The 24,387-nt window shown below is 45.5% G+C and overlaps 1 protein-coding gene and 1 long non-coding RNA gene across 4 annotated transcripts in view; one reads left to right on the forward strand and one right to left on the reverse strand.

The window, feature by feature from the left end:
• The first annotated feature begins 1,046 nt into the window (after nt 1–1,046).
• Nucleotides 1,047–18,730, forward strand: HNRNPF (heterogeneous nuclear ribonucleoprotein F). Of its 3 annotated transcripts, none has more exons than XM_049855008.1 (5): nt 1,047–1,131; nt 1,458–1,523; nt 11,308–11,442; nt 13,430–13,488; nt 16,813–18,730. In XM_049855008.1, the coding sequence occupies exon 5, from the start codon at nt 16,868–16,870 to the stop codon at nt 18,110–18,112; it is 1,245 nt and encodes a 414-aa protein (XP_049710965.1). In that variant the 5' UTR covers nt 1,047–1,131; nt 1,458–1,523; nt 11,308–11,442; nt 13,430–13,488; nt 16,813–16,867; the 3' UTR covers nt 18,113–18,730. The 3 variants fall into 3 exon arrangements, with proteins under 3 accessions (XP_049710965.1, XP_049710964.1, XP_049710966.1); XM_049855007.1 differs by having other exon boundaries at nt 11,324–11,442; XM_049855009.1 differs by lacking the exons at nt 1,047–1,131; nt 1,458–1,523 and adding an exon at nt 1,742–1,838 and having other exon boundaries at nt 11,324–11,442.
• Nucleotides 12,111–24,387, reverse strand: part of LOC126059328 (uncharacterized) — a 66,169-nt gene continuing 53,892 nt past the window's right edge. The window contains exons 3-4 of the long non-coding RNA XR_007513419.1: nt 12,885–12,919; nt 12,111–12,220 (exon numbers count right to left, since the gene is read on the reverse strand). This is a non-coding gene — a long non-coding RNA (uncharacterized LOC126059328). The remainder of the gene's footprint in view (nt 12,221–12,884; nt 12,920–24,387) is intronic.

Here is a 24,387-nt window from a genome sequence, read left to right on the forward strand (position 1 = left end):
TCCCTTAATTTTTTCCTGTAAATCTGCTTACCCTGTTGATAAATACCTTATATCTTCCCTTTATGAAGGCAGTTCCAAAAGTGGAACCTGTCAAGAAAATCGGAAACCCTGGTGGCGAAGTGGTTAAGTGCTATGGCTACTAACCAAAAGGTCAGCAGTTCAAATCCACCAGGTGCTTCTTGGAAGCTCTATGGGGCAGTTCTACTCTGTCCTATAGGGTCGCTATGAGCCGGAATTACACCTCAAATTATTTAATTTTCCGGCTATGAGTCGGAATCGACTCAACGGCAACGGGTTTTCTCGATCAAGACAATCTGCTTCACTGCCTCAGGCAGAGTAGCCATTAACCACTCAGTCCATCGGCTCCGGGGCTCTGTGATTCCGAGCCACGGGACACGTGGGCAACGTCTGTCAGACTGACTAATCCGGCTTTAAAACCTAGCACTCAAAGACGCCTTTACTACGCCTCAGGTGTTCTGTCTCCTCTCTCAGCAAAACTTATTTTCTTCTCTCACGCGTCTATTCACTGCAGGGCTCCTTTGGGCTCTTTTTTTTGTTTTCATCGGGGATAATTTTTAACCTAGTCCGTATCCTCCAGGGCTTCGGCAGTGACCAGTGGGCCACTTCCCTCCCCTGAGTAGGGCCTGGCCCGTCCCGCTACGCCTCTCCCCACAACGTCCCTGCTCCGGGCGGCCGCTTTCCGGAGTGGCTCCCCCGAGGCCTCGGCCCCAGCAGGCCAATCGCTAGCTCCGCTCTGGGCGCGTCACAATGGCGCGCTGGCGGCCCCAGCCCCGCCCAGCTCCCAGGAGGCCTCGCGAGCGGAATAGCCCGCTAAACCCCGGTCGCGCGCGGAAGGAGAGCGGGTCGAGTCCACAGGGAGGGGGCAGAGCCAAGGAGCACCGTCCAGGTCATTGGACCAGAGTGCCTCAGCGTCTCTCGTCTCCGCCGGCATCAGCCCCGCCCCACGCCCGCACGGCCAATCGCCTGCTCCGCTACGGGAACGTCACAATGGCGCCCTCGAGGCCCCGCCCCCTAGATGCCCGCCCCGGAGGCCCCGCCCCGCCTTGGTCCTTTCCTTCTTCCGGCTCCGCGGTGGAACCAGGACTGCGTCGCGTCTTACGAGAGCTGAAGGTGGGGATCAGCGAGGGGGACGAGTCCGCGGTCTCGCCAGCAGTCGGCAGACGGGCGAGGGTGCAGACTTCCAGGGCTGCCGCTCTCAGGAGCCTAGGGTGTGGGGCCGAGCAGGGGCCGGAGACGCCGATGGTATCGGGGCCTCCCGGAAGCCGCGGGTGCGCACGACGCGGCGGGAGTTGTAAGCTCGTGCCCGCCCGCGCGCTTGGCCCCGCCCCCTGGGGGGGCGTCCGGGCGCGCTCGCAGGGGTTTCCATGGTGATGGTAAACAAGCCTCAACTGCCTCTGGTACAACTGCCAAGTCCACCGCGTTCCACCCTTTTCTAGGTACTCAGGCAGGACGAGGGAAGTGCCGGATGTGAAGAGCGAGAGCGTGGAGTCTCCGAGCCCGAGGTGAGGGGCGACCTGGGGCGGGACAGGGTGGGGGGCCCGAGGTCAGGGCGCTCACCCGGGGGCGGGGAACTGGGAGAATTGGGCGTGGGGGCTGCGGAGCCGAGATTAGGCGTGGGGGCGGGGTCTGAGGTCAAGGGCGCACACCCGGGGACGGGGCGGCAGGGACGGGCCAGCAAGGGGTGGGGACTGTGGGGGATTTAGCAATCGGTAGGCGGGGTCCATGGGCCCGGCGGGAAGGGCTTGAGTTCGCGGCGGAGAGCAGAGAGTGTGCGGAAGGCTCCGGTAAGGCCGCGGCTGGCGGAGCGGACTGGAAGGGTGAGTAGCCAGGCCCGCCACTTGTGGGGTGCGGAGCCGTAGTCGGGGAAGGAGTTCGTTCTTCTGAGGCAGGCAGCACATGATGGGGGTTCAAGTGTACGACTTCACTGTGGGAAACGGCAGCTCCGCCCTCCTCCCCAGCTCTCGCTCTCCCGGGAACCATTTTCAGCCCTTGGAGACTTTTTTCCAGAGCCTTCTCTCCTCAGGGGCCCCGCTCTGGGCCCTTCCGTCTCTGCGTGTCTCGCTGTTCCGTGGAGGCACCGTTTTTCGGATGTAAATCTTTGGTGCTTGTCTTTTGCCTCGTGAGCGCAGTTTTGGTGAGAGTTCAGTCAGCTCCTTGTTTCTCCTTTACTTGGTATCTTTGAACGTACTTTCTGCTAAGAGACTCGCGGACGCCGCAGCCCGCGCTCTGGTCGCCCTTCCCGCCTCAGTTGAGCGCAGAGCGGTCTCCTCGCGTCTCCACTTCCGTTTCCTCGTCCCGCTCCCTCCCCGCCGGGACAGTGGCTGCCGAGCCGGCCTGCGGGACCCTGGGCCTGGCGCCTCCCTTCATGCGAGTCCGTTTGCTATAACAGACGCGGGTGCTGATGAGCATGATGGCGCCGGCCGCCCCCGCCCCCACCCGACCCGACCCCCGCCCCCGCCCCGGCGCCCGGCCCGCCCGCGGACGCGCGGTTTTCGCGGCCTGGAGCCACGCGGGGAGCGGGCTCGGGGACGGCCCCACTCTAGGCCTCGCTCCTGGTCCTTTCGGGAGGCCCCGGGCCGGCGCAGCCGCTCGGAGGAGCCGCCTGGCCCCGGAGCCTGGCTCCCGCCGGAAGAGGCGGCCGCGCCGTCTGGTGGGGGAGGGGCAGGGCGCCCGGCCGCGCCGTCTCCCTCGTGGCGCCCTCCGTCCGCATGACTTCTGGGGGCGCCTCGGCCGGCCGGTGCGCGAGTAACTCGGCCGCGGGAGGGCCGGGCGGGTTCGCTCCTCTAGTTTCCGCAGCTGCTTGCGGGGCTCTGGGGCTCCTGGCGGCTGCTTGGACTCTGAGGGCGGGAGGGCCTGCGGCTCGTGGCCGACCGAGGTGGGACCGCCCGGGGTGGCCCGGCCTGGACGGGGCCGCAACCTGCTGGCGCGGGGAGAGTTGCGAAAACTACAGATGACCTTTTATAAAAAAAAAAAAACACCGAAACTGATTGTAATATATTTTCAGTGCGTGTTTTTGAAAGTTTTTAGTAAGTGAAAATATTCCCGGCTCTTCGGTTAGACAAAAGATATGATGTATCAGTGAAAAGTGATACTTACGGTGCTCATTTTTAGACAAAATTTTTTTCATTTCAAGATAAGGAGTAGGTTTATTTTAATCAGTATTGGGAGAGATTAATTACTGACATTAAATCCATGCTTCGCTTTGAGCATCTTTTATTCTTGTATACCCAGTGCATATTTATAAATTGAACGTATTGTTTATATGTTGTAATCTATTTTTTTCTTTGATAATCTTTACTTTTTTGTTCCTTTTTTTTTTAAGCTTCCAAGTAACTTTTTCTTTCAGTTAAGGCTAGTATTAAAAGCTTTCCTTTAAACATAAAATATTCAAGTAAAACTATGAACTGATTTAAGGGAAGGAGTAAATGGGAGGGTTTCCCCTCGCGTGTGGCCAAACCGTGAAGGAAAGAAAGGCTCAAGACTCGATCCTCTCGGGGTAGGTGCCTGGAGGGGCTATGGGGACAGGAGGAGACTTCAGTGTCTAGCCTGTCCTCAGTGGCTGCCCCTAGTGGAGATAAGGCCCCGGCGTCGGAGGCGGTGACATCGCGCCAACCCCTCCCCCATCACCTGAGCTGTGGCGCTGTACTCTTTCTAGAACCACGTTAACTGACGCTTACTAGGCCTAGGCACTCAGCTGTAGGTTTAACCGCATTTTCTAATACTCATACAATGTAAGCGAGGTACGCTGTTAAAACGGCGGCTGGGAGAAAAGTTATTTGCCCAGGGACACAGTTGGGACAAGGACTCAGGTTGGCCTAACAGGGCTTCCTTTCCCCGGTGACAGCTGCCCTGAGCCTGGCTCTTTTTGATGGGCAGGTAGAGATTAGGGCCCAGCCTAGTTTATTTTACATTTTAATTTATAAATATTTGAGCTTGTACTTCTAAGGATTTTTAAAAACAACCACATTAAAACAACTGCTTAGTATCAAATACCCAGTGTTCAGATGTCACTGATTGTGTAATGTTTTTATACAGGTGGTTGATTTTTAATTGAGATCCAAACAAGGTCACACTTTATATTTGGTAGATAATTTTTAATCTAGAGCAGCACTGTCCTGTAGAAACATACTGTGAGCCACATACAATTTTTTTTTTATTATGGTGAAAATATACTTAAAAAAACATATTCCGTCTCAGTAGGGTCCCATATTTTACTTGTAGTAGTAAAAGAAACATTGTTTCCTTTAACAATAATTTTAAATTTTTTAATTTTTATGCTGTCTTCAAAATGTATTTCCATTTTTAGCACATCTGAATTTTTATCAGCCACATTTCAAGTGTGTAGAGTGTATTATACAGTGACGATTCAGAGATTCTGTTTTCTTAAAATGGGTTTCCCTTGCACTTTGCCAGACAAATCAGATTGTCATGCTGAGTTTCCCACGTTGGATTTTTCTGATTGCATATATGGTGCTGTTTGAATTTCTGTCTTTTGTATTTGCTTTAAAAATGGTAGTCAGTCCTAGAGGCTATTCTGGTTACGTGAGATTTTTTTGAAAAATACCATTGGCAGTGGTATCCGAGGCACATAATAATTGGTGTTCTCTTTTTTTTTAAGCCACTGGTGATCATTGCCTAGATCCGTAATTTCGCTAATGGTGCTTTCAGGGTTCATCCATGTGTCAGTACTTGATTGCTTTTTATCACCAAACAGTATTCCATTATGGACATGCCACATTTTGTTGAGCCATTCATCAGTTGGTGAAGAGTCATCAATTCATGGACGTTTCTTATTTTGTCTCATAAATAATGTTGCTATAAACATCTGTGTACAAGTTTTTGTGTGAACTTAATGTTTTCAATTTTGGGGGGTGTATATATACATGTGTATATATATGTGTGTGTGTGTATGTACATATCTGTCTACATAGGAAATCCTGGCGGCGTAGTGGTTAAGTGCTGTGGCTGATAACGAAAGAATCAGCAGTTCGAATCCGCCAGGTGCTCCTTGGAAACTCTTTGGGGCATTTCTACTCTGTCCTGTAGGGTCCCTATGAGTCAGAATTGACTCGACGGCACCGGGTTTGGTTTTCATATATATATGTGTGTATATGTGTATATGGGAGTGGAATAGGTAAATCTTATATGATAGTTATATATATTTAACTTTCTGAGAAACTGCCCAGCTATTTTTCTTGTGTGTTTTAGGTGAAAGTTTACAGAGCAAGTTAGGTTCCCATTTAACAAATTCCACTAGGTTTACAGAATTTTTCCATGACATTGGTTACATTTGCCAAACTGTTTTTCATAGGCTGCACCATTTTACATTTCCGCCAGCACTGTATGAGGGTTCAAGTTTTCCACATCTTTGCCAGCACCTTTTATAGTTTGTCTTTTTGTAGTTATCCTCATGGGTGTGAACTGGTATCTCATGATGGTTTTGATTTGCATTCCCTGGTTGCTAATAATGTTGAGCATCTTTTTGTTCTTAATGGCCATTTGTATATTTACTGTGAAGAAAGTGTGTTCATATCTTTTACCCAGGTTTTAATTGGGTTGTTTGTTTTTATTGTTGAGTTGTAAGTCTATATGTTCTGGATACTAGTTCCTTATCAGATACATAATTTGCAAATACATTTTCTCCCATTCTGTATTTTGTTTCTTTACCTTGGAATAGTGTCATTTGAAGCACAGATTTTTAAATTTTAATCAAGTCCAGTTTAGCTTTTCTTTTATTGGCTTGTGCTTTTGGTGTCATATCTAAGAAACTATTCCTAATCCAAGGTCACACCTTGAATTTACACCTATGTTTTCTCTAAGAGTTTTTATAGTTTTAGCTCTTATATTTAGGTCTTTGGTTCATTTTGAGTTAATTTTTGTGTATGGTGTGAGGCAGACGTCCACTTTTTTCCCTTTTACCTGTGCGTATCTAGTTCCAGTACCAGTTGAGTAATCTTAACCCACTGAAATTGACTTGGCACCGTTGTTGAAAATCAAGTGGCTGTAAAACCTAAGGGTTTATTTGTGGACGTTCAGTTTTTTTCCATTTACCTATGTTTATGTTTGTACCTTCAGTGGAAACCCTGGTGGTGTAGTGGTTAAGTGCTATGGCTGCTAACCAAGAGGTCTACAGTTCAGATCTGCCAGGTGCTCCTTGGAAACTCTATTGGGCAGTTCTACTCTGTCCCACAGGGTCGCTATGAGTCGGAATCCACTCGACGGCAGTGGGTTTGGGTTTGTTTTTGGTTTTATACCTTCAATACTATGCAGTCCTGGTTATGGTACCTCTGTAGTAGATTTTGAAATTGGAAACTTGTGAGTCGAGATTGTTTTGGTTAGTTTGGGTCCCTTGCGTTTCCATATGAATTTTAGGATCAGCTTGTCTTTTTTTTTTTTTTTTTTTTTTCAGGTAAAAAAATGGCAATGGTAAACACGTGGGACACATTAGTATGTTCTGTCAGTAGCTATATCGTCCAGTGTTTCACAGCAGCTGTCAGGTGCCATTTTACATTTGTAGCCTTTGTATAGAGCTTGTTTTTTCCCAAGCGGTTTAAACGTAGGAATTTTTCCAACTTACGGTTCAAGTTGTAGCTTTTTTAAATATCCTGCTGGGTACTACAGAATCGGGCTTATCTTAAACCAGCAAAATTATCTGTTCTTTTGTCTCCATCTGTGTCTCTTTATGGAATTCCTGTTATGCACATGTCATTTCTCCTTGTTATGTCCTCTAAATCTCATGTCTTTTCTGCCCATATGGTTTCTTTTTCTATTTTGAGGTATTTCTTCCACTTGAATTTCCAGGCCATTCCCTTTCCAGTTAATTACTGACTTAAAAATTCCAAACTTAAAATTTTTAGTATCAGAAAGTTTTTTATTCTGTGACTGAAAACCTGAAGTGCTCTTATATTTTTCTTGCTTTTAAAATATTTATGGTTTTGCCTAGCAGTTCTCATTTCTTGAAAATTGCCTGCTGTTCTAGGTATGATGTGTGGTATTCCTTCTGGATGCTGGGGTCCCTCTCATGAGCTATGATTTTCCTTTCCTCCTCCTGGCTCTGTTCTCCACTTCCTTTGGATCAAAATGCTGTAGTCCTGTAAGCATTGAATATTGAGCAGGAGCCATAGGACCTGGCAAGGTGTCAGCCTCCATAGAGACACCCAGAGGAAGCCCCACTGCTCCTAGGGTTGCCTCACGGATAAGGGAGGGAGCTAGAAGGCTCCTGTGGGACACACCTTCCTAAGGGGGCTGTGACTGTGTCGTGACAGAGGTCTCCCTTGACACCATGGAGTGTAACCCACAGGCCTCCTGAGGCTGGTCACCCAGCTCCAGAATCTGACTGCTGACCCACAGAGCAGCCGCTTTCTCAGGAGAGAATTATAGGAAAGTTGACAGAATCCCCACCCTGTTGGGATCTCGTTTCCTACTATGGGGAGGGGGAAGAGAAAGCCACCAATTAGTCCAAATGATGAAATTTTTTCTTCAGTTGAAGAAAACAGATTTTATCTAGCCGTGTTTCTTTTTTATGAAAAATTTAAAGGAACTTCACATGATAATGAATTTTTGTCATTCTCCATTGTAACCTTAGATGTCTTGATTTTTGCATCATCTGCAAAATGGAATAGATGATATAGAGCAGCAGCGACTTGAGTTGGTTAAAAATTGTCCCTTATGCTAAATGCAATATAAGCATTATAAAGGAAATTTACTTACAATTTATACTTTGCTTTTTATTAACAAAGCTTTTGAGAAAGGAACACTGAGGAAAATACTGTATTATTACCCCAGATTTAGCTACAGTAAGTAAACTAAAGGGCCTAATAGTTAAAGATAATGGAAAACAGCTTTCCTGTTGCTCACAGAGGGTGAGGTATCCCCTTAAAAAAAAAAAAAAAAATCCCCTTAGGTGGATAAAAATGTAGTACTAGCAATAAACATTTAAATGTAATGTGCTTAATCGTCCACCTACAGGTTCTCTTTCCGTAATAGCTCTTAGGTAGCTTGTGTGTCTTGAACTTGCAATATTGTACACAGTGGGTCAGAGGTTTCAGCTGTAAGGTCCATGAGCCCCCTCAAAACTTAGATACAGTTGTCTGTGTTGCCACAATTTAAAAAAATTTTTTTATCCGTTGGTCCAGACTTGCTTTGTATTTTCAAACATCAAACAAGTCCGTGATAGCAAGAGATGTTTAAGAGCCACTGGATTGGGGACTTCATAAAATTGCGCAGTTGGAAGAGACTTTTTGAGGTCTTTAAGTCCAGTTTCCAGTGCGGTTCCCAGTAGAACAGGAAAAGATAACAAATACAGGTTTCTGATCATGTACCGTCCTGTGATTGAGAATTGCCTCCTCCTGAGGCCCATCCATGTCTCTCGAGCAGAGAAAACGAATAGGAAAACCAATATCCAGAGTTTCCTTTCATGAATTTAATAAGAGCTGAACATAAAGATCAAGGATTCACAACAAAATAAAAATATTAATATAAAACAACCAAGACCAAAACACATCCTGGGAAAGGACTACATTTAAAAAAAAAAAATTAACGTGCATCAACGTGGAATACATAGGTGATGAGCAGAGGGGAAAAAAAAGGGCTTTAACTTGTACTTTCAAAGCATAGCTATTTACCTTTAAAGCATAGCTATTTACCAGGTAACAAAAGACTTACTGTTCTCTCTACATGGAACTGTTACTCTCAGTTCCCATTCTAGCCCCCTACTCAACCACCGTCAGCAATATCCACCCCCAACTCATGCTTCTGGTCTGTTCAAATGTTACTTTCTCCACCCCATTTAGTTTTGTTTGTGGCATGTATCAGAATTTGCCATCATACATTGTTTGTTCATTTAACTTCCTAGTCCACTAGAACCATGAAGGCAGCAATGCCTGTCTTTCCCACCAGCCCATGCATGGTATGGTGCCTGCATCTTGTAAGTATACTCTGTTATTTGATGACTGGATTAATTTCCCAAGTTTGCTAAATTTCATCTATTGCCTGTTACTCAAATTTCCACATTATCCAATCTCCAGCAGAGTCTTCCTGTTGCAGGTTACCATGAGCTCTTCCTGAATTTGTCTTGTTTCCACGCATCGGTTCCCACTATTGATTTTCCAGATAACATCTAGACTGCTGTATCAAACAAAACTCAAATACTACAGTCCATCTTGAAATAAGTGACTTCCCATAGACCTTAGAATGAAGTCCAAAATACCGTACCAGACCTTCAAGGGTATGGAGGCTCTTTCTCTCCAGTTACTTCAAACCTCGCTGCAGTTGTTTGCTATTTCAGCGAGACTGAGGTCCTGGAGCACAAGAGGCTCCCTAGCACGAGACTTCTGCACATGCTGTTCCCTCAACAGCCAAGAACTATCTCCTAGCTGATAAATAATTCACACTCTCCTGGCAGTGGGAGAAATCAGCTAAGCCACAAAGGCAAACATGACTCAAGTACAACAAATGAAATGCATGTTAATCGTGTAATTTACCAAGACCATATTTCTGAAAAGAATTTTAACTGAAGTAAAAGTTGTGAAGCAGTCAATGCTCCCATTTCTGCAGTGGTTACTCTAACTTGGGGGCGGGGGGGGTAGTGGCTTAATTTTTCTCCAGAATATTGTTTCAGTTGTCTTGAATGAGAGGCCTGGTGGTGCAGTGGTAAGAGCTCGGCTCCTAACGAAAAGGTCAGCAGTTCTAGTCCGTCAGCAGCTCCTTGGGAACTCTATGGGGCGTTTCTGCTCTGTCTTACAGGGTCGCTGTGAGTCAGAATCCACTGGAAGGCAACTGGTTTGATTTGGTTTGTCCTTGAATCTACGTTTTTAGTATCTATTTCTCACTTTCCTCAGGATGCGGAATTTGAATACTCTGAGAATTCTCATTCTCTGAAGATAATAATCATGATTGATTTTTTTTTTTTTTTTAGTAACATTTTTATTATGGCATATTTCAACAAATACAGAAGTAACCTCTCACCCATCTTTAACAATTACGAATAATTTTATCTATAAGTGGCCCCTCAGACTTTTTCCTTGGAGCCATTTTTATGGAGGAGGTATTAGCTTATAGAATTTCCCGGTCTGGTTTTGGTGCTTACATGACCATATTACCACTTAATATTCTCTTCCTGGAATTTCCTATAATTTGGTAGTTATCTCTAGTAAATTAGTGAATTTCTAAGACTATTTTTTCTTTTAAAAACACTTATTAAAGATGTCAAACATACAAAAGTAGAGAAGTATGAAAAATCTCCGTGTACATCTGAGGCAGCATCAATAATTATAACAGCTGGTTCTGTTTCATCTGTACTCCCACCCACTCCAATTATTTTGAGCCAAGACATCAAATTATCTAATCTGTTAATATTTTTGTAATCTCTAAGTAATGACTTCTGAAAGAACATAATTCCTTTATGTTTTGAAATACTCATTGCTCTAATTACTGCAGTTGTTTTGTAGTTGTGTATTGTTTTCCAGTTCATTTCAATTAGAATTCAAAGGTTTGTACACTGTAGTTGTCAAGTTTTAGGGATTCGGTTATTTAAAATTACATTGAACCTGCCTGTGGTCAAGTCTACAAAACAGGTATATAGAAAATTAGTTTCCATTCTAAAATTTTCCTGCCTTTTATAGTTTATCTTTCAATTTGTCAAATACAAATCATGCTCGCCCTCCTCGTTACAGGTGATAGTCCTGGACTTTTTTCCCAGGTTATTCCATTATCCTGAGAACTCATTTAAGAGCTGTCTTGTTGCCTTTTTTTTTTTTTTCCTGCTATCTTGTGAGCTTTCTTCCAGTTCTGGGCTTTGTCACCCGTTTCACTTGCAGGGATGTTTTTTCCAGTGGTGGCATCTTAGCAGGCCCTGTTGGCCTCAGAATGACTCATTTCCTCCAGGACCCAGCCCTAAGCGAGCGAGGCCCTTTACATTCCTTACAAAGCGCCCCTCTCCTCGAAAGAATCCGCCTGGGTCTGTGGCTCCATCTGATCGTGCTGAGCCGCCAGCCTGGACCAGTGAGAGCTGCGGGTCTTCTCCCTGCCTCGGTCCCACTCTGGGACCCCTCGCCCAGTTCCGGGAAGCCCTCCAGGAGGAACCCGCCATCCCACCCCGTCGTGGGGTGTGGTTGCTGTGGGTTCTGAACCTGGGGGTGTTGTCTGGTCACCGGGTAGAAGCTGAGGAAACCCTTTACCTTGTCTCTGGGCATCGGGGAGCGTGGGGACTTTGCAGCTGCACTCCCATCAGAAAGCGAACCTGAGGGTGTTCTAGAAACCTCGTGCCAAGCACTTACGTATTGCCAGTGAAATTTCATTTCAGGTTGAGAACAAAAGATGTCCCGGAGACCTCTGGGTTTCTAAGCTTTGCGTGGACTTCCGCAGCCCTTTGGCGCTAAACCTCACTTGCTCAAGGAGAAATCAGTCCTCTTCTCCTCACTGGTAAGTCTTTAAAAAAAAAAAATGTAAACAGCTTGAACCTGAGGGAGTGTCTTCTGTGTATGGTTTAAGAGTACTTTCTGAGTAATTAAGACAACCTGGCCTCACTGGCTCCCAGCTGTCTGCAGGTTAAAATTCATTTACAAAACAAAGAGTGGGGGAATGCTTACTTTCAGAATGCACCATCAGACTCTCCTGAGGGCAAGGTCCCCACCCGTTCCCCTCTGTCCCTGAGCAAAGATGAGTTGAGTTTAAACTGCCCCGTTTATTCAGCTGATAACCTAATTGGTTTTAGTACTCACGGCACACCCTGTTTATCTTGATTGCTTCTGCTTCAAGCCAAACAGAAAACTTGTCTGCCCACCACAGTACAGTGGTAAAGAGCACATTTGTCTGAATCTTGTTACTTACTGGAGGCCAGGGGAGCGGGTTAAGAGGCAGAATCTGGGCCCCAACCCAGATCTGTTGTTCAGGGCTCTGCATTTTAACAATATCCCTAAGTGACTTGTATGCACATTTGGCATGGGCCAGTCACCCGAGGAGTTTTAAAAAAGCCTCCCAGCTGCACCCCATACCAGATAAATTGGAATCCCTGGGTGTAGGACCCAGGATTGGTACTTTCACCACTCCCCCAGTGACAGCACACTCGCACTGCTAGGAATGGGAACTGGTGCCACAGTTGACCTAGGTATGTCTGAATGCAGGCTGGGCTTCAGTGGGTCTGGTCAGACTGTCCCTTCTTTGGTGGTGCCCATGCTGTTTTCTGATCCACATGAAGGAGCTAAGGTAGAAAAGGCAGAGGTGGGTCAGATCCAGTTGAGATGGTTGGTCTCTGCCCTTTAGAATTTCTACTTTTTTCTGGAGGAGGAGGGAGGTTGAACCTCTTGAAAAACCAGTTCCAGAGTATTTGAGATGCTGTTTCTTAACAGATTTCCTAATAACTAATTCTTTCCAGTTATATTTTTTTTCCCAAATAACACACTTGTGTGTAATCACGGGAAACTTACAACATGAGGCAGATAAAATGACCTGTTTTAAGACAAGGGAGCCTCTAAGGCTCAGAAAAATTAACTTTCTCAGTTTTGTTTCCAAAATAATAAGAATATAATTTAGGTCTTCTCAGAAGTAATCCATGGATTTAAACACATAGCCTCATCCTCTGAGGATAGCTTTATCACGTGGCACTTGTTGATGGTAGGGATGATGGTTTTTCCTATTGAAAAGCCTTTTTCATTTCCTCCCATTTTCCCTCAGTTAACTAAAAGAGCAGTACAATGTCAGATTAAATACAGATCACAAGAAATGAAATTACCAAATTAAACTAGGAACATCTTTGAGGATCTCCACACCTTTCCCACAGAGATTTTTTTGTAAATTAGGTTGAACAATTTCTAGCAAGAACACTTGCCCTACTGACCTTCACCAAAAAAAAGAAAGACACAAACCTGCTGCCATCGAATAGATTCAACTCATAGCGACCCTGAAGGACAAAAAAGAATTAGTTACTTGTAGGGTTTCAAGGCTGTCAGTCTTTACAGTAGCAGACTGTCACAGCTTCTCTGGCTGGTGGATCTGAACTGCCAATCTTTGGTTAGCAGCTGAGCACTTAATCACTGCACTACCAGCCTCCTTTTAAAAAAAAATAGGAGTCCTGGTAGGGCAGTGGCTAAACGCTTGGCTGCTATCCAAACCTCCTTCTACATCAGACTGACTTGATGGAGCTCCTCCTACCGAAATATTTAAATTTCTTCACTGCACTTTATAAAAATTCAGGAATTTAAGTCTAATGAAGGCAAATGGGTGGCTTCCTTCTCTTATCCCTTGAATTAGCCTATAAAAAGGTAAACCTTGTAAATGCCATTAGGGCTGTGACTTGTAGTAGTCATAAAGGGCCCTTGTGGCCCTGCCCAGCCTTTGCCCGGAAGAGCTCTGGCTTGGACCTGTTCTTCCCCGTGTCTGACACCAGCTTTTTTTTTTTTCTTTTTTGAAGGACATTTGGTAACTGCCAGAAGATTTTGAGACTGTCAGCATCCAACCTTGTCTTTAAAGGTGAGTTTTTCTTTTAAAAAGCAATTTTTTATTTATATTTGATTTGTTAGATTCCAGTAAAAAGAAATTTTCTTAGGAACCTGAAGTAGATTTTTTTTTTGTCAGAAAACACAGGGCCACTATGAGTCTGAATAGACTCTCAACGGTAACTGGTTTGGTTTTTTTAATCCGATATGAACAGCTGTCTTTAACTTATAGTACTTAGGACATTAAAACAGTCCCCACAAAGAATCAAATATAGAGGATCCAAGAGCAGAAATGAGGATGATGCATTACGTTAGCACCAAAAATTAGGTTTGGATTCCATCAAAAATTTAGACGAGTACGCAATTAAGCCTTAAGACCTCCCCAGAGAAAAGGAAGTATCTAATTCTGGAGTAAAAATAAAATACAAGTTTAAGTGTAGACACTTAATAATTCCTGAAAAGAATGTTTTGTTTTTTAAATGTTTTCTGAAAACATTTGTAATCTGTATGGTATTGTTAGCAGGCACCTTAAGGTATTATCTGGGTATTTTAACCAATTCTTATGTGTGAAACATTTGTGTTTCTTTTATACTTTTTCAGCCTGACAAGGCTGCCTCATTCTTAAGAGGGACGTTGACTCGCATAGTCTCAGCTGGCCTGTGCTGGGCTGAGGGCCCCGGTGGCCGACAGAACAGACACAACAGCTTCTGTTTGGAAGATACCTTTAAACAGATCATGGCAATGTGCCCTGGCAGTGCAGATTCAGAAGACTTAATTTACAGACTGGGAAGACCTTTTGGAAATGGTGTATTTGAGTTGAGACCTTGAAAGTTAGATTTATCCAGACAAAGTGTGGAAGCTTCAGGGGCATTTTGTTTGGAAAGACAATTACCAGTTGAGAAAACCACATTTGTCTTGAGGAGGGAGAGATCCTGAGGCCAGTGGAAAGCTAGGAGAGTGAGTGCTAGCCATAATTGGAATGAGATAGGGATAGCCGGGGGCGGGGTGGGGGGATAGGCTGTTGGTACTGGCATCAGAAAGAAACAAAAGGAGAGAAATGTAGAAAGAAAAGGTGGCCATTTGGTGGTTCATTTATTAACAAAAGAATGTTGAGCTAGGATCTGAGTATAGAGCTGTGAGGGTATGAATTGGATTTAGGGATGTGTGGTTTCAGTAGAGAATGGGGGTGCCCAAGGGAATATTGAATTGATAGGATTTGGGGTCTAGGGAGAGGTTGGTTGTTAAGGATTAACGTTTTCCTTCTGCAGCCTCCTGGATAATAGATGATAAGGCCAGTTGTGCTGGGTGGGAGCACAGTATCATAGGAAAACAGTGGGTTCGTGTATGGGACGGGTGAGGGAGCTGTGGAATACTCTGGACTGGGGGGCTCAGGGGAGCCTGAGGCTGGGGTTGGACGAGGCTGACCCAAATCCAGTAATTTTCTACAGAAGGACTTAGAGGAAGAGACTTGAGAAGAGTTTCTAAACAAAAGGAAAACCAAAATAAAGTTGTATCCTAGAAGAGAAGGGGATGGAGGGTTTTAGGAGGGAGTGGTTAAACTCTGCTGAGTGAAGATAACAAGTTGAAGAAAACGCTTTTGGCATGGAGCAGAGGGGGATCATGCTCATTAAATGACAGGGGCACGCGGGGTGAGGAGGAGACAGAAGGGAGTTTTGAAGAGATTTTACTGGGGAAGCCAAATAGGGAAGTTGGAGGCAAAGTTGGCATCTGGGAAGATTATTTAAAGATTTGATACAAGCGAATGTATTTAATTGCCAAAAAAACCTTCAGTAGAGAGACTGAAGAAGGTGCGTGAGGTTGTAGCAAAGCTGTAGATGGTGATCTATAAGAAGCAGCAGCTCCTTGTTTGTAAATTAACTTGGTGGCAGTTCCTGCACCGGGTCCTTGTTAACTATGAAAAGGAAGACAAGTGAGAGGGAATGCGAGTATGTGAGGTTACCATAGACATCTTGAAAGGGCTCTGGGGAGAGTGGGGAATTATGCAGGCAGTATTGAGGGCCTATTCTAAGGTTGGTGACCCTGATTTTCTACAGTAGTGCTTCCCAGTTGGGATGTCCGGCAATATGTCGGGAAATGTCATTAGTTTTCACAGCTTGGGGAGCTCCTGACATCTAGTGGGTTTAAGAGGCCCAAGGCTGCTGCTAAACACATTCTACAATGCACAGAAGACTCACCCCAACTTACCTGGTCAGTAGTCATGAATTTGAGAAACCCTGGCCGGGGCGGGGGGAGGGGGGGCACCATTTTGGCTGGCTGCATGCGGCTAAGGCAGTCAGTGCAGCCTGCCTACCCTTACACAGGCACCTCACCTTGTTTTCTCTTGAAGTTCGGACTGAGGTGCCAGATGTCACACTCTGACTTCAGAACACTGTTGGGAAGGGCCACCTCTTGCCTCTCTTGGTGTATCTAGATATTTGTTAATTTCCTTCTTCGTGGTGTCTTCTCCCTGCACCATGGGCAGCAGTTCTAATGTGCTTTATGTTTCATTTGTATATGACCCTGTACGGCAGTATAGTTTGGCTTCTGTGCCTTTATTCGTAGTGCAAAACCAGCAGTCTGTTTGATGAACTTAACCAGCACACGCCTTCAGCACGGCCTCACACTTGGCATTTTTGAGTTGATAATTTAGCAACAGAGTGATAGTTACTTAAGCTCCGGAAGCCACTGCTGTTTCGCATCCTTCCAGCATCGCTGGTGCTGAGAACACTAACGTTCATCCTGGTGTCAAAGAAAATGTTACCCTATATTGTGGTTTAGAAAGCCTGCTGAGTTTGTAATTAATTGTACTGCTGTAGTGTCTGTCCTAGCGCAGACAGGCAAATGGGTTAAATGTAAGGATGTAGTTAAGGAGGAATTGCATAGGGGAACTCTTGTAAATGACTTGTAAACTTCCTCATGACAAGTGCCTGGAATAAATGTAGTGTAAATCTAACCAGAAAATGCCTTTGTTCTAACCTGACTAACGTAATAGAGTCCTCTGTGTTCGGAGGTCCAAGTTCACACATACCCCTCTACCTTTTACTTTATCCATAGCAAAAAAAAAAAAAAGTTGCCATTGAGTTGATTCCAACTCGTGGTGACACCGCCCGCCCCCCGCCCCGTGTGTGTAGAGTAGCTCCGAGAGTTTTCGGTGGCTGATTTTTCAGAAGTAGGTCGCCAGTATCTCTGTGGTAATATTATGTGAAGCTTGGATGTGTTTGGTACATCTCTTAGGTCTTCAGATTTCATTCATTCTTAACTTACTCATCTGTAATGTAGAAAAACCAGGCTTGCTGCATATTTTTGTTATAAATATTAAATGAAAAATTACATAAGGTAGTGTTTGTTTTCTTTCCAGCCACAAAAAGCTGCACACTAAGCTGATTTGACACCTGACGCATCCAGTCTCCACGATGCTGGGTCCTGAGGGAGGTGAAGGATTTGTGGTCAAACTCCGCGGCTTGCCGTGGTCTTGCTCTATTGAGGATGTGCAGAATTTCCTCTCTGAATGCAAAATTCATGATGGCGTTGCAGGTGTTCATTTCATCTACACCAGAGAAGGCAGACAGAGTGGTGAGGCTTTTGTTGAACTTGAATCAGAAGAAGATGTAAAAATGGCCCTGAAGAAAGACAGAGAAAGCATGGGGCATCGCTATATTGAGGTATTTAAGTCCCACAGAACCGAAATGGATTGGGTGTTGAAGCACAGCGGTCCAAACAGTGCCGACACTGCCAATGATGGCTTTGTGCGCCTTCGAGGACTCCCGTTTGGATGCACAAAGGAAGAAATTGTTCAGTTCTTCTCAGGGTTGGAAATCATGCCGAATGGGATCACTTTGCCGGTGGACCCTGAGGGCAAGATTACAGGGGAAGCCTTCGTGCAGTTTGCCTCCCAGGAATTAGCTGAGAAGGCTCTAGGGAAGCACAAGGAAAGAATAGGGCATAGGTATATTGAAGTGTTCAAGAGCAGCCAGGAGGAAGTGAGATCATACTCTGATCCCCCTCTGAAGTTCATGTCTGTGCAGCGGCCAGGGCCCTATGATCGACCCGGCACTGCCCGGAGATACATTGGCATTGTCAAACAAGCAGGCTTTGACAGGATGAGGTCTGGGGCCTATAGCACAGGCTATGGGGGCTATGAAGAGTACAGTGGCCTCAGCGACAGCTATGGCTTTACCACCGATCTGTTTGGAAGAGATCTCAGTTATTGCCTGTCAGGAATGTATGACCACAGATACGGAGACAGTGAGTTCGCTGTCCAGAGCACAACCGGACACTGTGTCCACATGAGGGGGCTACCGTACAAAGCAACCGAGAATGACATCTATAACTTCTTCTCTCCACTCAACCCCGTGAGAGTGCATATTGAGATTGGCCCTGATGGAAGAGTGACCGGCGAAGCAGATGTCGAGTTTGCCACTCACGAAGAAGCTGTGGCCGCTATGTCAAAAGACAGAGCCAACATGCAGCACAGATACATAGAGCTCTTCTTGAATTCAACCACAGGGGCCAGCAATGGGGCTTACAGTAGCCAAATGATGCAGGGCATGGGGGTGTCGACCCAGTCCACGTACACTGGCCTTGAGAGCCAGTCAGTGAGCGGCTGTTACGGGGCTGGCTATAGCGGTCAGCAGAACAGCATGGGTGGGTACGACTAGTCTCGTAGAAGCATTTGAGTTCTTGCAATCACATTTTCACAGGCAGCCAACAAGCAGTGGAGAGCAGTTATTACATAGAGAAAGCTGTGGGACCCATTTTGCACCATGAGTTTGTGAAATCTGGATTAAAAAAAATTACCTCTTCAGTGTTTTCTCATGCAAAGTTTCTTCTAGCATGTGATAAAAATATTGAGTAAACTATAAGAAACTATTTTCAGCTTTTCTCAGTTAACATTTTGGTAGTGTACTTCAGAGAGATGTCTGAGTTCCAGGAGTTTAAGTGTGTTAAATGTGGGTCTTCTGCACCACATCACAGCAGACACGTTCGGGAGACACACTTTTGTGGAAAACTCAGAGGTGCTAGGTCCTTAATCCAAAGAGAAACATTTCTCATGTTTGTTCAATTCTAGTTTGTTTTCATTTAAAATCCTTTAGGTTAAGTTTTAAGCTTTTAAAAAGTTAATTTTGAAAATTGAGACACAATACTAATACTGTAGGAATTGGTGAGGCCTTGACTTAAACCTTTCTTTGTACTGTGATTTCCTTTTGGGTGTATTTTGCTAAGTGAAACTTGTTAACTAAATTTTTTTCTTAAAATAAAGACTTTTTCACAATGACTGGCACAGACTGTCTGCTCACCAAAAGGCAGCAAAATGACTGGGCGGCTCGAGATGATTTCATCTTCATACTCCTGTATTTTAGTGTGAATTAGATAATTTAGCACAGCTAATCTGTTTTTCTTTATATTTTCAGAATGAGGCTAAAATAAAAGTTAAATAAAAACATTAAATGTGACTGGAAATGGTGATAGAAATACACATACTGGACAGTATAAAAACACACACAGTCCCATTCTCTCTGTGACTTGTTTGCTCTATGTTCTTCACAGACTTTTTTTTTTTTTTGGCAATACCTTTATTCCCTTTTACACTGTAGGTACATTCATCATATATAACTATAGTTCTAAGTGCTACATGTGTTATGAGGTCATTAACCACAGTTGTTTTTTATATAAAAGGTGCAGATCTGCACATTTTTCTCACACCTACAATTTTATAGGAAACAAATTGCTTCTAAAAAGTTGCCGTCTACCTTGCCGTGGAAAGCAATGTCTAAATTCCAGGCAGCTCTGCACACAGCATATAACTAACCTTTTTTTAAAAAGATTCTGTGCAAAAGGGATGACTTTGTTATATACCTACTCCTCACCGACCATCTCGTCATTTGATGTTTTGCATTTGTTACTAAAAATCTGCTTATTTTTCACATTGATGACACATGCCTGGAAGACGGACACTGAGGTGCAAGGGGAGTGATGCTGGCAGTGATGGTTATGTGTCAGCTTGACTGGGCCATGATTCTCAGTGGTTTAGTAGTTAGGTGATGATGTAGTCATCCTCTGTTTTCACATAATGACCTGGTCTTTGGCCCCTAACCATGTCGATAAGTGAGGAGTGGGTGTATACTGTGGGTGATTTTCTCCAACAACTTTAATTTCTCGCTTGTCTTTAATTAGGCATGTAATACAACCTAAAAAAAGGTACCCTAATTTCACCAGTTTAAGAATCTTGCCTACCTGGCATCTTTATTTACAGGAAATGGCTTCCTATTCGTTTACAGAGAAAATGGCCTCTTAATGTCATGTTGAATGAGAAGAGCAACTGAAATACATCCTAAGAGAACCTCTTTTGGGGTGTGTAACATGGGTGTCATCATGCTCATTTTACAAGCAGAACTAAAGCAAATAGAGGATTATTAAGGGCATACAGTTGATAGTTGACATTTTGCTCCATGGTGGAAGCAGTTGACCTGCTCATTGTCTCTCAGGGCCAGAACAGGAGGGAGTGCCCGGCCCTGCTGCAGGAGGGCCTCAAGGACATCTGCTGAATTGTCATTTTGCAGCACCCCGCACAGCTCCTGTCTGACTCCATGACACAAGTAATCATAAGAATAGCAATGGCAACAAGACAAAACGGGGTTTGTTGTTTTATTGCTATTAGGTGCTTAAACAGGACACATTAAAAATATATATAGGTAGACTATAGAGTCTTACTCCATGCTTTTCTGGCCTCCTCAGGTTCAGTTGGCCCAGCTTAACCTGCCAGTGTTCACCCTACGGTGTTCATTCAGCCTCAGCCTCACCCAGGAATGGCAAGAGGTATAGAGACAACAGAGCTAGGAAAATGGGGTAGCATGAGGGAGTTCTAAAGAAATACAGGAGGCAGGGACAATTTCTGAGTCCTAGGCCCTGTTCACAAAGTCTGCCCACCCAATGGACCCACCTTGCTCTGAGCCCTGGGCAACACTACACAGGGAAACACATGGAGCACCTGGGAGACTCTGAAACCTGCAACACTGGATGATAGACTTCAAATGCAAGTCAAACCTAAGGTTTGATACTAAAGATACAGTTACAAGGAGCATGTCTGGGTAGCACAAATGGGTGCTCTGCTACTAACAAAGGTGGGTGTTTCAAACCCACCCAGCAGTGGTGGAAGGAAAGTATAGCAATCTGCTTTCATAAAGACTACAGTAGAGCAGTTGTACTCGAGGAGTTGCCATGAGTAGGAATTGATGGCAATGGGTTTGGGTTTTTTTTTTTTCCCGTTAAGTTCCCTATGCTGAGTGTAGATACGGAAGGAGAAGGTCCCAGAAACCTGGGGTGGGAACATTTGGGGAAAATGCTAGGTGGCCTTAGATTCCAGGATGACCCTGAAATGAAATTTCAGCCAGCAGCAGTGACACTCTCCCTCTTGAGAGAAGATCCTTTGGAGACTGCCAAGGCTTCCCCTGGGGAGAGACGCAAGGTCCACGCTCACTGCTTGCTGAACAGGAAACAGTAAACTGCCCGTGGGCTAAAATATTGCCTGTCACCTGTTTTTTTACAGCCCACAAGAAAGGTCTTTACAGATCAAAGTTTGTAATCTGATGACCTGTGGAGTCACCTGACGCATGGCACCCCGTTTGTCACAGTAGAACTGTGCTAGGGCAAACATGGCCTTCCTTTGAGCTGCCTTGGGGATCTCTCTCCAGTTTGGGCATTTTGACACCAATCCTTCCTGCTGGTCTTGACTTGCTCCCCCTCACTCTCAGGTGTGGGCAGTGGTGATCCTTGCTCCTGGGGGAGAGCCCAGCCTTCCTCCGGCCTGGTCAGCAGTCAGACACCCCAGAGGGCAGTCTCCATGCTGGCCCCTGGCGTGCTTTCCCTGCACCTGCCTTTGCTTGTCAGGACAGCTGGTGCGGCCTTTGGCTGCCTTGGGCAGGGACCCCTCAAGTTGGGATGGGATGCTTCTGCTGTACAGGAGCTCTTCTAGTTCTGCCCAGGTCTCTAGTTCAGCCTCAGTGCAGGGGTGAAATACTCAAGTTTCTCATCTGTCTACCCCCTTCTAACCTTGTTCCAGAAGGGATCCCAAAAGCCCAGACAAATTGCCGCAGAGTTGATTCCGGCTCATGGCAACCTCGTGTATTGGTAAGTATGCTCCACAGGATTTTCAGTGGCTGGTTTTTCAGAAGTAGATCACCAGGCCTTTCTTCCAAGGTGCCTCTGGGTGGACTCCAGCCTTTTGATCAGCAGCTGAGCACTTAACCGTTTGTGCTATCCAGGGACTCCAGTCTGATAATCCAAATCCATTGCTATTGAGTCGATTCTGACTCGTAACAACCCTGTAGAACGGAGCAGAACTGGGGAGCAGAAAGGTGATGTCAACCGTCTTTATTTTCAAAAAGCAGAGTCTTGTTCTAGTTCCAGAATGGAGCCAGGTGGCAGCATTAAAACCATCTTAGTTATCTAGTGCTGCTGTAACAGAAATACCACAAATGAATGGCTTTAACAAACCAAAGTTTATTCTTTCACAGTCTAATAAGATGTAAGTCCAAATTCAGGGCGTCAGCTCCAGGGGAAGGCTTTCTCTATTAGCTCTGAAGGAAGGTCCTTGTCATCAATCTTTCCCTGATTGAGGAGCTTCTCAGCACAGGAACCATGGGTCCACAGGATACCCTATTCTCCTGGCTCTTGTTTCTGGGTGGTATGAGGTCCCCATGTCTCTCTGGTCACTTCTCATATCTCAAAAGAGAATGGCTCAAGACACAACTAATCTTGTAGTTTGAGTCCTGCCTCATAACTGCCACTAATGCCATCTCATCAGTATTACAGAGACAGGATTTACAACACATAGAAAATCATGTCAGGTGACAAAAATGGTACGTAATCCCACAATAGTGGGCATCATGGCCCAGCCAAGTTGACAGATATTTTTGGGTGTGGGGGGGACACAATTCAATCCATGACACCATCCTATGCAATAAACTTATCAGTCCTTCCCCTATGGGACCAAGGGAAAGGGAATGACCCAAGACTGTGGAGGGCAGCTGGATATATGGTCTGAGCTGATAACAGGTACCTGGGGAGCCCGTACCAACCTGACCCAAGTGATGAATGGAGGTGTGGACCAAGTTCATCTCACAGTGGGTCAAGGGGGTTGACAGGCCTCCCCTCAGGTCATTTCTCCAAGTGAATAATTGGGATGGATATTCTCAGCAGCTGAGCGCCCTCACACTGGATCTCAACTTGTGAAGAAGAGCCTTAATGAAACGACACTCCCCATAAGTCAGTCAGAAGCGGTGTTGCAACTTGTGGGTAATGTCTGAGGTCAGGGCCGCCACTCAGTGACTTAACAGCAGCATCCTATACCCTTTTAACTTATTGTCGGGCTCCAGCAAAAACCAGAGGGATCATGGCAGATGAGAGTGGAGCACCAGACGCTTGACCAAGTAGTAGCCCCAATCACAGAGCAGTATCTAATGTGCTGTCTTCACTAGAGCTGAGGAGCCCGGCTGCTGGCCGCTGACCTAGTGAGTGCATTCTCTTCATTCCCCGTCCTGTAGGAGGTTAAGAAGTTCCCCCTTCCCAGAGCAGAGCACACGCCCTGTCTTTCTCCAGCTCTCTGTTACAACCGTCTGACGAGACATTGATCGCTTTTGATGATCCACGATATAGATGACATGTGAATTGCACAGAGTTGGGGGAGGGGCAGAAGGTACTCTGGATGCCCCAGGAAGACACATGTGAGCCAGAGAGAAGACAAATTCACGGCTGTGCCATGTCAGGGCGGTTTTTAGGGTTCAACAATTGGCCAGGTATTGGACAAACTAGGGTCCTTGGCCCAAATCTGGCCTGTTGCTATGTGTCACTGAGTCAGTTTCTACTCATAGCGACCCTATATGCAGAGTAGATCTGACCCAAAGGGCTTCCTAGGCTGAAATCTATGGGAGCAAATTGCCAGGTCGTTTCTCCCGTGGAGTGGCTGATGGGTTTCAACTGCCAACCTTTTGGTTAGTAGCTGAGCACTTAACCACTGCGCTACCAAAACCAAAAACCGAACTCATTGCCCTTGAGTCGATTCCAACTCATAGCGACCTGTAGGACAGAGCAGAACTGCCCCGTAGGGTTTCCAAGGCTGTAATCTTTATGGAGGCAGACTGCCACTTCTTTCTCCTGAGGAGTGGCTGGTGGGTTCAAACCGCCAACATTTCAGTTCACCACTGAGCACTTAACCACTGCGACACCAGGGTCCTCAAGTCTGGCCTGTTACCTCTTTTTGTAAGTAAAGTTTTATTGGCACACAGCATTTATTCATTCATGTATTGCCTACGGCTGCTTTTGTGCTACAATGGCAGAGAACTGAATAGCTGCATCAGAGACCTCACGGGCAGGAAAGTACAAAACATTTACTATCTGACCCTTTACAGAAAATGTTTGCTAGCTCTGGCCTTAGGCATAACTGGGATGGTTCCTCCAACGTAAAGGTCAAGATCCTGCATCTTACAGCTTTTATCAGTAAGAAAAAGGCATAATTCTTTGGAGGACTTCTAAATTTGGGAGGAAGCTTATTTTACTTTTGAAATATATATACATATCTCAAACTTTTGCTGCCATGGTAATCCCATATGTTACAGGGTAGAACTACTCCATAAGGTTTTCTTGGCTGTAATCCATATGGAAGTAAATTGCCAGGCCTTTCTTCTGAGGTGCTGCAGGGTGAGTTTGAACGGCCAACCTTTAGGTTAGGAAAAAAAAGCCAAGAGTAATCCATTTGTGCCACCCAGGGACCTTTTGAAAATGATAATTTTGACCATCAGGTGACCCATAGGGCTGCTGTTCCCGAGTGGGGCCCAGAGCAAGAGAGGGCTCCGCCGAAGACACGGGCACTGCTGCCAGCTGCCCTGCCGTCTGCTTCAAGTGGTAAAGCAGACGCCTTCATAGGCCGTCTCTCTGC

Source organism: Elephas maximus, chromosome 16 (genome assembly GCF_024166365.1).
Source record: "Elephas maximus indicus isolate mEleMax1 chromosome 16, mEleMax1 primary haplotype, whole genome shotgun sequence".
NCBI classification, from domain to species: Eukaryota; Metazoa; Chordata; class Mammalia; order Proboscidea; family Elephantidae; genus Elephas; species Elephas maximus.